Source organism: Nanorana parkeri, unplaced genomic scaffold, assembly GCF_000935625.1.
Source record: "Nanorana parkeri isolate BGI_ZX_2015 unplaced genomic scaffold, ASM93562v1 scaffold152, whole genome shotgun sequence".
Lineage (NCBI taxonomy): Eukaryota > Metazoa > Chordata > Amphibia > Anura > Dicroglossidae > Nanorana > Nanorana parkeri.
This window is the reverse complement of record NW_017306420.1, coordinates 582,751-598,720: the sequence shown is the minus strand read 5'-3', so window position 1 is coordinate 598,720 and position 15,970 is coordinate 582,751. Positions and strand designations below refer to the sequence as shown.

General features: G+C 41.1%; 1 protein-coding gene across 1 annotated transcript in view; it reads right to left on the bottom strand.

Moving 5' to 3' along the window:
* The window catches only part of NOS1 (nitric oxide synthase 1), a 71,164-nt gene that overhangs the window by 46,367 nt on the left and 8,827 nt on the right, over window positions 1–15,970 (bottom strand). The window contains exons 2-5 of the mRNA XM_018554275.1: window positions 10,406–10,427; window positions 6,553–6,568; window positions 5,668–5,759; window positions 1,046–1,183 (exon numbers count right to left, since the gene is read on the bottom strand). Of these exons, the coding sequence (XP_018409777.1) occupies window positions 1,046–1,183; window positions 5,668–5,759; window positions 6,553–6,568; window positions 10,406–10,427 (268 nt within the window). The remainder of the gene's footprint in view (window positions 1–1,045; window positions 1,184–5,667; window positions 5,760–6,552; window positions 6,569–10,405; window positions 10,428–15,970) is intronic.

The following is a 15,970-nucleotide window of genomic DNA, read 5'->3' as shown; positions in this document are numbered from 1 at the left end:
ATATATAGATATATAGATATATAGATATATATGTATATATATATATATATGCTATGTGTAATAGTTACTGTACCATTAATCGTGATTCAAGAAGTCACCAATGCTTTCAGTAGATGCTTCCTGTTAATTTAAATACATATTTCCAAAGACAACTGATAAAAGCCTTTAATTAAAGGCTAAATTAATCACTGTAACCAGCATAACAGGAGTATCTCAAAGAATTGTCTTTGTTGCCTACAATAGCCAATAAGCATTTTACTTTTTGTTTTACCTGCTCTGGAATCAAAAGAGGGAGAAGCTGATTGGTTAATATGGATAAAATTGACAATCTTTCGGAATAATTTAATCACCAAGTCCTCAAAATCTGAGCTAGATATTGAAAATCTATTGGCTACCAAAGCCCCTATTAAGCTTCATGCTCACACAGTACTCACAAAGAATGCTGTTATTTGAATGTGTGTTGTTTTATTTTTTTAATACATGCCCAAGAGCTAAGGAGCTGGTTTGTTTCAGTGCCCAGTTATGGAAGTGACATAAATAAACTGAGTTTAGTTATAATAGTCTGTAACAGTGAACAATTACCCAAAGTTAGTAAATACCAAGCATCATGCTATTCACAAAGATTTATAAGAACCAAATAGGTACACAAGTTTTATTACACATACATATACTGTTAATTTGTATTAGAGAAGAATATCTTACTTCATACATTGATTTAATGTAATTCTGTGTTTTAAAGGAAATCTGTGAATATGTAGCCTGCTACGTCTGACCTGCTTTGGATTAGTTAGTTGCTTAGCTATCATACTAATCTGACTGATAATTCCTGGTGTGCATATTTTTGCGGGTCAGTGTCCTGGATAATACTGAAGCGATTGGATCAACATGACAGTTAATTACTAACATTATCCTATGGAGGTCAGCTATCGTAGCCAATGCATTGTTCTCAGCACAGGTCCACTTTAAACCTGCTTGGCTTTTCTGGTCTTTTCAAGGAAACAAGTTGATCTGATTCCTAGAATGTAGGAGGTCTGGTTCAACTTACCATCGAAGCCTTCACGTGCAATGTGTCATGTAGTATGGCGCTTGTGTCCCAGTTCTTCACTTTGAGATAACGAGGACACTTGGAAGGACTTCCATTCACCTGGTTCTTTGCAGGGGACTGTCTACCCGAGGCTGAAACCTGGAAATGAGAGAGATTTAGCATGCCAGTACCTAAGGGCTGGGAGACAAATGAGCAAAATAAGCCAGGCAAAGAGATTTTAAGTTGTATATATCTAGTTGGCAGGGTGCAGGCATGACATCAAATCACAAATAAATTATCTTCTAGAAAACGACCCACATTAATTCATAATTAACCAACAAGCTTGGAACCGAACAGCAATCATATAAACATTTCTGAGAGATCGCTTCCTAATTATTTCCTTAAAGCCTGCACAAAATTACTTATTGATAAAACAAAAAAATGCATAGATTCTGTCTGCTCCAGTTTTGATAAATACCCTTAATTTTTTTTTTATGAGGGACATACTGTATATAGGGCCACAAAGCTAACAGTAGGATAAGGATTTTTTTAAAAAGGTTAAAGTTATTTCCTGTTGAGTCCCATGAGATTTGAAAATTACACGCACAAGACTGAATAAAAGTGAAAGATTTTTAAGCTATTTCAAATGCTGATTAAATCACTTACAATGGATGCTGCTGCTTAATGTTTAAGTGCCCATTCACACAATGGAGTATTGGGAATTCTCTTGAAATGCGAACAAAAGTGACGCATGTTCACGAAACACACATCGAACGTGAAATGCGCTCGCGGTGCCATTATTGTCAATGGTACCCCAGACGCAGCTGTGCAAATGTGCTTTTTTCCTGCCGATGGAACACACAAACACCTGGGTAAAACATGGAACGCATGTCACAAAATTTGCTACCTGCATGACTTCCCGTGTTGGGTGCATGTTTGGCAGCCATTAAAATCCATGGGGATGCGTGGGAAAGAAACACCCGTAAATGTGCTGGAATGCACGTCACCGCGATGCGAATACCAATGTGTGGAAGGATAGTAAAAGTTTTAGCTTCCTGCAGAATCATCTCGTCCACTGAGCACTGACCCTGATATCCTGTTTTAGGGAACCACCCTTGTGTGTGCTAGTAAATGGTGTGTGTCTCCACAAACACACAGGCACAGCAAGGCAAGCCACTACCCTGCTACCCTCTTCTCTTTCCTCCCTTCTCCCAATTCCAAGCTAGTAGATGGATGACTGCTGGAGACTGCTCTGCCCCTTGTAGTCATGTCCTGGACTGGAAGTTCAGGGTAGATGAGCTGAGAGAGTTGGAGCTGTTTGGAAACACGATGACTGTAAGTGCTTGGGCAAAAATGTAAAGAAATACTTTGCTGGGCAACATGCAGTATATTTATTTGATTTGGATTCACTATTGTAAAAATGTTTACTATTACTTTAAAACATGGACTGGTAAGTAGGTGTTTTTATAGCTTATTTATTAGAACCATCTATGTAATTTCTCTGACATTCTTAACTCTATCATGTACATCAAGACAGACAAAGAGACAGACATGATGATGCAAAGTCCTCCTAGAACCCCCAGCAGTCTGGAACTTTTTAGTGAGCACGTACCAGTCCACTATACTCCAAAACCTCATATGTGAAAAATCTCCTAACAACATTCAAAAATATGTAAGTATATACTCCCAGAAATAGTCAAACAATGTAGACATTACTTTTTATAGCTTGCTGTGTGTGAGCAGTTGGCGTTTCTTTTCTTTTTTGGAGGGTGAATTAGTGGGTGTTGGGAAATATCACCCCCATTATACAATCTTAATTGTAAATCTTCTTTCTTGATAATCTAGATTCTATGTACATATCTGTGAATGATATTAAACTGTTATACACATTAAGCAATTTAGGAAAATAGTGGTTGGTTACAGTAGCCTTTTAAATTCAGTCAAAGGCACTCTTAGTTTACTCCTCATTCAATCTATTCACATAACCTGCTGTGAACCTAAAAAAAAATGCTTGATAGAAGATAACACAAAATGGGACCATCATAGCAGAGATTGAGAATTCAGTCAGCTTCAAGGGGGATGGGCAGTTCAATGTGGATCAGCAGCAAGCTGGAGGGGAAATCCTGCATTTATGTCAGAAATCTATGTTAAAAGCAGATTAATGGGAATGTGTGTGTGGGGGGTGGCACTGCAGACATTAGCAAAATGGATTAGAATGACCCTGAAGACTAATGGGAGAGAAATACCAGCTAAATATGGCAGGGGAATCCCATAATCTGCATGTGCAGAGATAGCTGTAGGAAATCCCAGGCACCCCTGGGAAACCTTTCTGTTCCACGTCTCGCTTAATTTCTGCGCTATTTTAGGCCATGCAATGAACTTTGTGTGTGTGTAGTTCTAAAATAGTAAACCCAATCATGCAAACTAACTGATAGAATGTAACATATTAGTAGAAATAAGGTTCTATTTGCTAAGCTTAGCACATGTTATTTGCCATTGAGATCTTCATTTTCAGCCATGTGTCTGTAATTTTATTGGCTCTCACTGCTGAACGCAGCGGTCATTATGGCAAAAAGCCTGTTTCCCATCACATGATTATTCAACATGGAAACAGGGTCAGCTTATTTACTAAAATTCACTTTTCAAAGTTAACAGCCTCTACTCCTTTAGTAAATCAACCCCCATAGCCTTGCATTATAAGTAGAAGCAGTAAAGCTGTGCTGCATTGGAATGGAAGAAGCACATCCTGCATGTGTAGTGAATGGGGCACCACAGTTGCTTAGTGGTTAGCACTTCTGCCTCACAGCACTGGGGGTCCTCACTTCAAATCCTGGTCAGGACACTATCTGCAAGGAGTTTCCATGTTCTCCCTGTGTTCCCTCTCTCACTCAAATTACACGCTGATAGGTTAAATGACTCCTGTCTACATTGGCCCTGTATGTGTCTGCTATAGGGACCTTAGATTGTAAGCTCCAGGGACTGATGTAAAGCGCTCTGTAAATTGTTGACGCTATATAAATACCTGTAGATAATATACAAATATGGCTGCCTCAATTACCAACTATATATAAAAACACATTTTTACAGATATTAACATGCATTGATGAGATTATTTACAGTTTCAGCGTATTTACTAATGCTCACTTTATAAAGTAAAAAGTCTCTGCTAATTTTGTAAATCAACCCCAAATGACTCATGGTTACTCCCACAGCCCTCCCTTTAATGAGCAGACTGCCCCAGATGTTGCCTCAGATGGCATCTCTTTGGGTCACGTGGACAGTCAGAGTGGCATGTTTGTTGTATAGCGGCCGCTCTGCTGCACAATGCCACCCCTTTCTGGCCAGAGCATCCCAGGTTGCTAAGAGCTGGGTGGGGAGATGTGCAAGGACCATACACATCTTCCTGCCCAGCTCTTAGCAGCTCGGGATGCTCTAACCGGCTTCCTGCCCAGCTGCTACCAACCAGTGACATCACTGGTTGCCACTGGTTGCCAGGAGCTGTGCGGAATGCCGGCCAGAGCATCCCAGGTCTGCAGAGGGAGGCATAACTGCACCACCACCATACTGCACTTCCCGAAGTTGGTGTCACTGTCATACCCCCTCTTCCCCCCCACCCCCCGCCTCAAGCAGCAAAAAGCCTAGGGACACCACTGATTACACCAGTGCAATGCATTAAGCTGTGTTGGAAGACATCCTATATGCACTGCCCTGGATTTTTCTATTTAAAAAGAAATTCCACCTTTTTATGAAAAATAATAAATGCATACAATAATTAAAAAAATAAAATTTAAGAATTGCAACTGCGATTAGTGCAATGCTCTGGCTCTTGCAGACTCTTCCTGATGTCTGTGTCTGGACCTCCATGTCTGGACCTCGGTACAGACATTTAGTAACATGGACAGGAGGAAGTGTGAATGGACTACAGGTGTGATGATGTCACAGCACTTGTATACCATTGAGAACTAAAAGTCCCTCCGTTGCGGAGGGTGATAGGACCAAATAAAAAAATAATAAACAAGCCTGCGAGGAGAAGAACCCCACAATTCAGATAATGGTGGGGGTAGCATGGGAGATTTGATGAGGGGTGTGGGATCTGATCATGTTTGATGTTACAGCCTAAATATGGGTATAACATGAAACAAGGTAAGAAAGGTAAACAGGCTTTTAGAGTGTAAAAATGCATACAAAATGCACATTATGTGAGCAATTTAAATCAGTCATTTTACAAATGCAAAAATGTCCTAATGAAAAACTTTATAATAACTTTTTGTTTCTTTATTCTCTAATCTAATCCATCTCCAAAACTCCCCTGTAGACTGTACTAATCAGTATAGTCTATACCATTTATGTACTGTATTTTTAGAGATTAATCTAAATAGGTTTATTTTGACACATCTCCGAGGCATACTATGGTTTTATACATCAATAGTGTGACGCGAAGCTCGGAAAATCCTGGCAGATTGGGCTTTTAGTCAATACTCTATGACAATTTACCCTCGGGATGGCCGCACTGAATAATTAATACATGACAAATCCAGAGATTGTAAAGGCACATCATCTGACAATCCGATCTAATATGACAAGCTGGTAGGGGTGATATGCTAAGACAATAGGCTGGCCTCAACAGCAAAGCTTTGACGTACCTGATCACATTCCAGGTATGGATTGTTTAGCACCACGGGCATGTTGTTGTTATTCCTCCATACATCATTTAAGACTGGGTTGTTCCCCGCTGCTTTCTGCAGTTTGCTAAAAGAGAAACATATTGTACATAAGCCAGCTGAATTTGTATTTATTGTGAAACAGGCAATTTTCATACTTACCACTGCTGGATACATATACCTGAAAAACAAAACTGCTCTGCAAGACATTTTAAATTTAGGTCTTTAGGAATATTGCATTCAATGAATAAGTGCACTCCCAGATCAGTTATTCTTAGTGGGGCCCTCTCCCCATGCGGATCATTTTCTACACAGGATACAATTATCATTGACGTGCACCTCTGGAGATCTTCTATGTGCTGTCTGCCTTGAGCTGGACAGCCTTTCTTACAAACTATTTCCAGTTAGCCAGTATCCCTCCCCATGTGCTTGTCTGGCGCCTATCCCGTTTAGGTAATTAGAAGGCCCTTATGTAGTCCATCAACCTGTTGACAGACATGTATTGAAGTGAAGGCACACTCAGACCCTCTATTGGGGTGTATTCACTAAGCTATTCACTTCAGCCTGGTACGGCTGAAATCAGCCGTACATCGGGTGGCTTCACGTGGCTTCGGGCATGTTCGGCCGACCCGAAGTGCAGGAGGAGTTCGACTCAGCCGATCCAACATCTGGATCGCCTAAGCCGAACCTCCGGCAGGCTACTCGCTGCTGTTCGGTCTATTCTTATAGATGTCGAACAGCAGTGAGTGAATAGCCAAATGCCGCCGAGAAGCTCTGAGGGACCGAGCAGAACAGAAAAATAGTTAAAAAAGTAAAAAATAAGTAAATAGAAAACGATTGTGCGGAGCTAGCAATGACAGCTATGACAGCCTGGGAGAGTTTGCTGTCTGGAGATCAGTGTCCCTGGTTAGCTGGTAACCAGGGACGCTGATCTCTCTGCAAGTGACCGGAGCCAGCCGTAAGATCACAGCTGGCTCCGCCCAGCTGTCAGAAGCAGGCTCGGCCAGCTTCGGCTTTCAGCGCGGCTCAGCCGAGCCAAGTCATATGCCTTCGGCTCGATTGAGCCGCTCGGCTAAGTTCGGGAGCTGTATGGGCTATTGTGCATAGCCCGTACAGCAGCACTTCGGTTCTACTGAACCGAAGGTGTCCTGGGGCTGAAGCCAGCAGAAGGATCGGCCGAAGCTGCGGGCTAGATGTTTCGGCTGCTTTGTGAATAGACCCCTCAGGAGTGGGAAGAGTATCTAGTGACTGAGAACATTTTTGAAGAAAGTCTACATGGTGGCAGACAGGATAGGCAGTGAAGATCTCCAGAGGAAACTGGCAAAGGTATGTATTTAACATTTAGCATGGTGAAGCTTGCAAAAGATAAGTGGACTTATTATTTTAGGGAAACTCAATACATTTTTCATTCTGCAGATGTAGGGAGATTAAAACAACAGTAGGTTACACTTATGTTTATGTGGCCTTTTACCACATTCCCTGAGATAAATATGTCTCTCCCTGCTGCCCAGCACACTCCTGGGCCACCACACTCTACTCTGCAGCATTTACATTGAAGTTGTCCTCACAAAGTCTATAGGGATTTCCCAAGCTCCCAGCATACTGCAGAGCAAAGGGAAGAGGTGGGGAGTATGTCAAACAATGGGGAAGGCATCTAGTAAGGAAAACCACAAAAGTAGTCTTACCCATTATGCTTGCCTCCACACTTCTGCAGTTGTTGTTATTTTTAAGGCGACCTGGTGGCCACCTGAAGGAAATATAAGGGAATGGTGCCTTAAAAAAAAAATTCTACTGTCCCACTGCCCATGCAGTTGTTTCACTGCTTTGAAAAAATACCCCTGGCTAAAGTATCTTCTATATTTGACACTTCTGGGAGTGCTGGCTGTCTGGTCCCCCTCTGCGCTCTGTGATTTCGCACATTGACCTCAATGCCACTACTTCATCCTGTATTGACACATGTAAAGCTCGGTGGTGGGGGCATTGGGAAAGGTAAGTATTAAAGGACTTCTCCAACAACACTTTTTAAAAAATTGAAATGTAAAAGTGGTGACTGGGTCACTTTGAAGAAAATCTCCACTATAATGAATTACTGTGCCACCTACAGTTGGAGTTAATACAGAATACATCAGAGTCACACTCTCAGTTTAAAGAATGAAAAATTAAATGTTTGCAATATAGAGAAATTCTTCCTTTCCCCCAGCGATTTTGTTTATTTTCTGTGTGTACATGTGTACACACTCTTATATGCCATTAATGGGCCGGGTGCCAAAGAGGATGTAACTTCTGTGCACATGCGCCAGAGTTACATCATCAGTGGCTAGCCAACGGCTGAAGAGGATGCCTGGGAAGCCAGAAGTGTTGGCAGAAGAGATGTCAGCGGCAGGGGACCGAAGATGGATCGGACAATGCTGGAGAAGAGCACACTTGTAAGGCAACTGTGCTCTAATTTGCAAGTTTGCTGTGCAAGCCAATCACACAGCGGTTTATTTTCACTTGAAATGTTTTTCTTAACAGATAGACAATAGGCACAGAATTATTACTTTGTCCGAGCCTACCTCAAAGCCCAACTAGAGCTCAAACGTTTTTTAAACTAAGTTTTGGATAGACTTAGGAGGAGTAAATACTCCTGGAAAGTGCTATAGCTGTCCATGAACCTAATTTAGAAATGTTACCTCATGTCCTGTCCCTTAATATAAACTTGACACGGTCATAACTTTTCTGTGGAAAAAAGTGTTGCAGTCTTTGGGGTTGATCTACTACTGTTTCTTAGCTTAGTGAATGTGGTGAAAATTCACTTCACAAAGAATATCCAATTATGTGCAAGGAAAATTAAAAAAAACAGTATTTTTGTTTGCACATGATTGGATGATGGAAGTCAGCAGAACTTCACCTCACACATCTATTTATGCACTACTGTGGTGTGAAGTGAGAACATCTGTGACATGTCATCAATGTCTTCACTTCACCTTCTGAATCAAAATCTATTTATTCAATTTGTTTTCATTCCAGCCCATTTATAAACAAGTCCATTCTTAGATTCAGACTCAGAATCTTAGAAACAATAGTTAAAGAAAAACTCCAGAAATGAAAAAACTTACCTTGCAGTGCGGTTTAGTGGTTAAGTTCTCGTTTTGTCTAGGGGGTCAAATAGGGTAGATATACCCACCTGATCCTTGGTCCCACTCACTTCTCTCCCTCTCCTCTCTGGCGTTGAAATGTCCCTTGGGGTCCTTAAGTGTAATGCAAGTCAATGGACCTGCATTAGATCTAATGACGTCAGTGGTCTTTAGACCTTTGCTGGAGCAACCGAGGGTCAGGTAAGTATATCTGCTTTATTTGACCCCCTTGACAAAATGAGCATCTAACTGCTACCCCACTACTGTTTTTTCAAATCTCTGAAGTTCTTCTTTAAGTGTCTACAGTACACAGTCATTGCTTTAAAGCAGGGATGGCAAAACTGCGGCCCTCCAGCTGTGATGGAACTACGAATCCCATGAGGCTTTGCAAGATTGTCACAGCCACAGACATGACTCCCAGAGAGAGATGCTTCATGGGATTTGTAGTTTCACCACAGCTGGAGGGCCGGAGTTTGGCCATGCCTGCTTTAAAGCATATCTAAACCAAAAGTAAAACCTTAATATACTGCAGCTTACCACTCATTAGATATGGCGGCTGATTAGTTTTCTTTTTTCAAGTTTTTCCCTTTATTTTCTGCCAACAACACATTCAAGTCCTAGGATGACAATGCTCATTCACCCTTCTCTATCAGGAGAAACAAGACAGGACCACAAAACCCAATCTTTCTTCATAACAGATGTAAAAAATCCTTTCAATTGTATATTTAAAAGACCAAAATAAGAGACGTTCATTGTTAGGGTTTACATATGCTTTATTCACCAGGGAACGGTTGTGCTTTTTTCATGCTACCTGCATTTAATGGTTAGCTTGAAATTGCACACACTCTTTTTCTATTACACCTTGCAGTGCCGCAAAGTGAAATTAAAGGGCAATTTCCCCAAAATCTGCAATTTTGTGGCAAAGTTACCTTCAAAGAAATGTCAGGTTGGAGCTGTACTAAAAAGGAAACCTAACCTGCAAATGTTTAGTTCCCTGGCTATGATGCCAACTCTATAATTCAATAATTTGAATCACTGACCAGAACAAGCAGGTAACTAGAATTTTTAGAAGGTAAGCAATGGTACCTCCCGTGTTACTCCTAGTAAAGGTTTACTGTGGGATGAGACATCTCAGGAACAAAGAAAATCAAAACTCTGCAAAGCATAAAAATATCCTGTGTACAACACATTACACAGAACACCAATACCAATTGTACACAATATGAGGAAAATCAATACAACATTTTCACTTCACTGTAACAACCACACATCTACAGTAAAAAAATAGTAACCCCATTCAGCTCAGTCATCATCAAACCATAATTTACCACTATATAATAATGATGAAATAAACTTCTGTAAGAGGCCAGTATCCATTCCAGACCCACTTGATAAAATATTCTCACCAAGTTATATTATGTTAAAAGCTAAAGTGATGTTAGCTTTGCCTTTTTCACACAGTGAAAAAAATTATTGTTAGATTAGGTATTTATACTGCGGGAAACATTTCAGAGATAAATAACACATAGATGACATCTTCAAAGATTATTATTACCCAGGGCTGTTTGCCAGAGTGTCCCAAGTTCCTAAGAGCTCTTAGCAACATGTGACTCTCTGTCCAGGCTCCTGCCCAGCTGCTGGCAACTAGTGCCATCAGTGAGCTGGGCGGGATGCCAGACAGGGGTATGGTGCACCCCCTCTTCTCCCCGTATTTGTGCCACCACCCTCCCAGTAACATGCATTGCCAGCACCCTCCCCCAGGCCTCAGTCAGCAAAAGGTGTAGGGACGCCAGTTTTAATACTTAATTCTATTCCCTCTTTAATGAATCAGGTGCTTTAACACATGTTGCATTTAGGTTGCCCAGTAGTTTTAAATAAGCTACCTACAAGCCACAATGCATATTTAATGGACATGCACCCCTTTTTTAATGCATTTCAAGACAATGCATATCTAATTTACTGTGTGTGTTTTACTTTATTTTGTGCCATTTCCTTTGTGCACAGGCAAACTGTGGGACACAATATTCTTGATTTACTAAAGGAGAAAATAATTACTTAGCTTAGGGGATAAAATGAAGCTGCATTTACTAGTCATCCAGTCATGTGCCAAGAAAGTCTTGTTTCTCCTGGTCAACAATTTTGCTTCATTTCACCCAAACAATAATTTTAATTTAGAATTTCTGCATAGAACATTTTTTTATTTTAGGCTGATATTTCAGTTTTGGGTGCCCATGATTAGAGTGAATTGGTCAGAATTCCCAGCAGTAATTTGCACCCATCACAACACAGACAACAACACAACACCAGACACAAAAGTATAAGTATATTTCTCAATAGCCACAAAGGATATAAATCCACTTTATGTGCATTAAATGCCTTTGCAAATCGGATATTGCCCTGTAAACATGGCAATGACATAAACACTGTAACCTGGGCATATAGTCTGTACAGAGAGCAGAGCTGTGGGAGGGACCTGGCAGGCCCAACCCACTACAGACTGCCTGAAGAACAGTACAGGAAATGGGCGGTTACAAGTAATGTCACCCTGCACAAGGAGAAAGAGCAGCTGCATAGGCAAAATATTTCTCACTGGCTTATTTCACAGATCTGGAAAAAAAGGTACAATGAATACACTTGCCTCTTGTACTTCGACAATTTTTGTGTATCTCAAACTTCAACTTTAAAGGGTTAATCATACCCTTTATTTGATTTGTTACACTACTGTGGTTAACAATCAAATCTTTCATGCCCTCCACAGAAGTCTGCAGCTTTCTCCTGGAGATCAGAGCAGCTGTAAACAGAGGACTTCCATTAACACCCTCCCACCATTTGATACTTGTCAGGAGGATGTTAATTTACAGCAGTAGTTTGGAATGAGGTTTACAGAGCAGAGGAGCTGAAACTCAGATTACACAAGCAGCTGAATGAATCAGAATGTTGTGTATCTCTCTGCACAAACTTAAATCTAGAGAGAAAGAGTCAAAAAGCAAACAGCGACTGCTGGGCTTTCTCTTTAGAAAACCTATAAACATAATCATTTATCACAAATCACAAATTAAAATTGACCCAAAAAGAAATAGGGTTAATTCGCACCAATGTTAAATGCACATTACTGCAATGCATGATAACACACTGTAAATGTGCGTCAAGCTGTTCTGACAAAAATGGCTCACTGTATTGAACTCCAAACAAGCTTTTTTGACGTAGGTATATGCATTGCTATACGCTGCCTTATAAGCGATCCTGGTGCTGTATAAACCAGTCATTTTAAATATACTGTTGTATGTGTGTTTTGCAGAAATTGTTCAGCAAGTCTCAGTGAAGACATGCCTTTTGCATAAAGCAGGCAAGAAAAAACAAAAAAAAAACTGCAGCTTCAAAACAATATCCAGCATTGATTTTGACTCCGTTTAAATACTGTATTAAAAAATTGTTCTGGCAGCTTATCATATGTGATTATAGAGGCTTAGCAAACGAAGCATTAGTTTCATCAAGGCAGATTAATGTTCAGGGGATAATCAAAGGGTGAATTATACCTTTATTGGATAAACGATGCTTGTTAGTAAAAATGATTCAAGATAAGGAGATCTCTGATGCTTCCCCGAGGCAACAATATACTAGGCTCAATGGACTTGTGTCTTTTTTCAATGTGACTAACTATCTAACTATTTACAGGTAAGATGTGGCCATTGTTTGGAACTTTCTAGAAATGTTTCAGCAATACCAGAATTTACATCCAGTTGCCAGGTCTTTATCGGAATTAGTGTTATCTCCAGCATTCTAGCTGCATGGGTGACTTTAACTTCTGAGTAAAGCATGCACTACAGACAATGGCCACTTGCAGATACTGCTGCTACAGGCAACTCAAGACAGGTGGAGGATCTCCTAGACTCCTCCTCAGCTCTTTTATGTCATATGACACAACTGAGAGAAAGCCCAGAAGGAAGGTCATCCTCTGGCTCTCTACAAGTTGGACTTGCAGAGAGCCCCTTTGAGCTCAACACTGTTGAGCTCTTTGCTGGGGAGGGAACGGGGGTCACGGGCTGACTTTTCAGCTGTGGGTGGCTCTTATGAAGAGAAGCTTTCAACTGGGGTGGGGGGAATGCCTTTGCTGGGATGGGGGGGGGGGGGGGGTTCTGAGGGAGGCGCTCTCTGTTGGTGAGCTGGGTTGCTGTAAGGTTGAGTTGTTATGAAAAGGAGCTCTACACTAAGATTGGGAAGTACTGCAAGCAGGTCTCTTATAAACAGAAGTTGCCTACTGGGGTCCGGGGATTGATGAGTAGGGTGACTCCGCTGTGGGGGAGGTTCTGTGTATTTTATATTTTCCTTTTTATTTTATTGTAGACTCTGGACCTATCCTTTAAGTGCCTTCCACTTTTAGCATACTTTGGCCACTCCCACCATTAGGTACATTTCCCCTTCCTCCCCACCAGCTGTCCGGCCCACATTCTCAAGAATTTAGATTTTCTAAAGTTCCCAGGTATGGATGTGACTCCTACAACAATTGCCTGAACCAGCAAATGTGACAGGGAAAAAAAGGTCTTGTTTGTGCAGAAACTAGCTGCAACGCGCTTTGTGACTCCCATTGACCATGTGGTAGATCTTTCATTGCACTTATCAAGAAACAATACATAGCTCTAAGTAGCTCTAGCTGCAATGACTTCATGACAAGCAACAAGTCCTGAATCTACAACCCCAATTACCAAAGAGTTGGGACGCTGTGTAAAATCTCCAAAATACAGAATGCAATGATTTGTAAATCTCATAAATTCATATTTTATTCACAATAGAAAATATAAAACATATCAAATGTTTAAACTGAGAAAATTTACCGTTGTAAGAAAAAAATAAGGTCATTTTGAAATTGATGACAACAAAAAAGTTGAGACAGGGCCATGTTTACCAAGGTGCACCCTTCACTTTTCTTTCAACAACACTCGGACTGGGAACTGAGGAGACTAGTTGCTGGAGTTTTGGGAGATGAATGTTGTCCCATTCTTGCCTGATATATGATTCTAACTGTTCAACGGTGAAAGGTCTGGACTGCAGGCAGGCCAGTTAAGCACCCAGACTCTTCTATTAGGAAACAAAGCCATGCTGTTATCATAGATGCAAAGGGAGTACATAGGGGTTGTACATGCCTTCTAATATTTTGTCATTTAGATTTGGTCATTTAGATTTATATAGCGCCATTATTCAGATCTTCACTAAGTGGAGCCATTCAGATAATCCTTCTCTCCTTCTAGTCTAAACTCCCTGACACTATTGGTGCGTTGTTATTGTGGTTGACATTTTTCTTGCCTCTTATCAAAATGAGACTAAGTCGAGTAAATGGATACCAAATATGTTAGAACTTAAAATTGCATGCCCCCGCAAGAGACTGACAAACTATGATACCCAAAGTTGTCCATGGGCAACACTTTTAAAACCTTTTCGGCTTATCAGTTTAGAGTTAATATTGGCTCCGGAATTACTCCCGCAACTCCTGCATGCACGGCAATACCTAATATGCATAATAATGCTGCAAAAATAAGGACTTTTAAGGTATCAAAAACACAGCTGATATAGCACAGAAGTAGGTTAAGATTACATCTTTATTTTATACAAAAATATAAAAAGAACCTTTGACACTGTAAGAGCCTTCACAGTCACCTTTCTGTGCTTAGACAGCTTGAGGGCAAATGCAGTGGTGGACCTAAGGAACACAGGGCCCTGGTGCAAGATTTTTTTGGGCCCCCCCCCAAAAAAAACCCCCCACAAACACAGCGCTCTCCTCCCGCAACGCTCAGCTGGCTGTCACACTTTCTCTCCACCCCGCTGGGACACAGAGCAGCGGGGAGGAAAGAAAGCAGGGATGCGTTGCTGTATCGGCAGAAAAATTGCACTTTCGGCATTTCGCCAAAAGTGCCATTTCCGGCCGATATGTTTTGGCGGCCGATATATCGGTGCGTCCCTAATATTTACAGCAATGCAGAATGGCAAAGGCTATAGAGAACTACACATCCCAGCAATACTTTATATAACAATAGCTTTTCTGTATAAAGTACTGCTGAGATTTGTATTCCTCTATGGAGGATGCCATTTTGCATTGCTGCAACAGTACTTTATACAACATTAGGCTACAAATAACCATTATTTTAATTATTTATTTACCCTTACCTCTTCTGTCTTCAGCTGTTTCCTGTGTGTGTTCTGTTTGCTGGGTCCTCACTGCCAGAGGCGGCTCTAGACTTTGTGAGGCCTAAGGCGAAACTTTAACATGAGGCCCCATCTTACATATGCACGTATACATACACTCATATGTACACACACACATACGTACAAAAATGCAAAGTCATTTACTCATGCATGCACACACTCATATACCCCGTTATTTATAGTACAGGTTTAAGAAGTCAGAACAACTCTGGAGATCTTCTTAAAAATAGCAGATGTTCTTAAATATTAGGATGTATGTTAAAGCATTTTAGATCATTATTACACTTAAATAAATGGGGACAGGTTAATTTTTATTCTCTATAGATTGAAGACACATCTCTCTTAACCTTCCTGGCGGTATTCCCGAGTCTGGCTCGGGGTTAACTTTCAGTACCAGGAGCGGTAACCCCGAGCCAGACTCGGGAATGCACAGAAAAGTGTCACTTACCTTGTCCCTGCGAGCCCGCGGCGTCCTCTGCTGTACGCGGTCGGCATCTGAGTTTTAGTTTCGTTTTCGGGCTTCACTGCAGGGGGCGGAGCCGGCGGGACATTCAAAAGTAAAAAATGACATTTACACAGAATACAATGTAATCTGCTATGATTACACTTATGTATCAAACTATTTCACTTCAATTTTGTCCCTAGAGCTTTGTCCAGTGCCCTGCCAGCACTTTTACTGTTCTTTCTGCCTGGAAACTTGTGAACGTCCATGGCATCCAAAAAGTCAGTTTCAGTGTCTGAGGACGAATTTCCCAACGAATCGCTATCGCTCAATTCTGCAAGTGATTCTAATTTACTATCGCTGTTTTCTACCTGGTCTAAAACCGCTTTTGACCTAAAACAGCGACGATTCTGCGACCGAGCTCAGTGATGTGCGAACTTGGTACTCTATTGACTGTGGTACGGATCAGGCTGCGTCCCCAGAATTCCCATTTACTGGACCATTTTTTTTAATTATTATATTATAATTT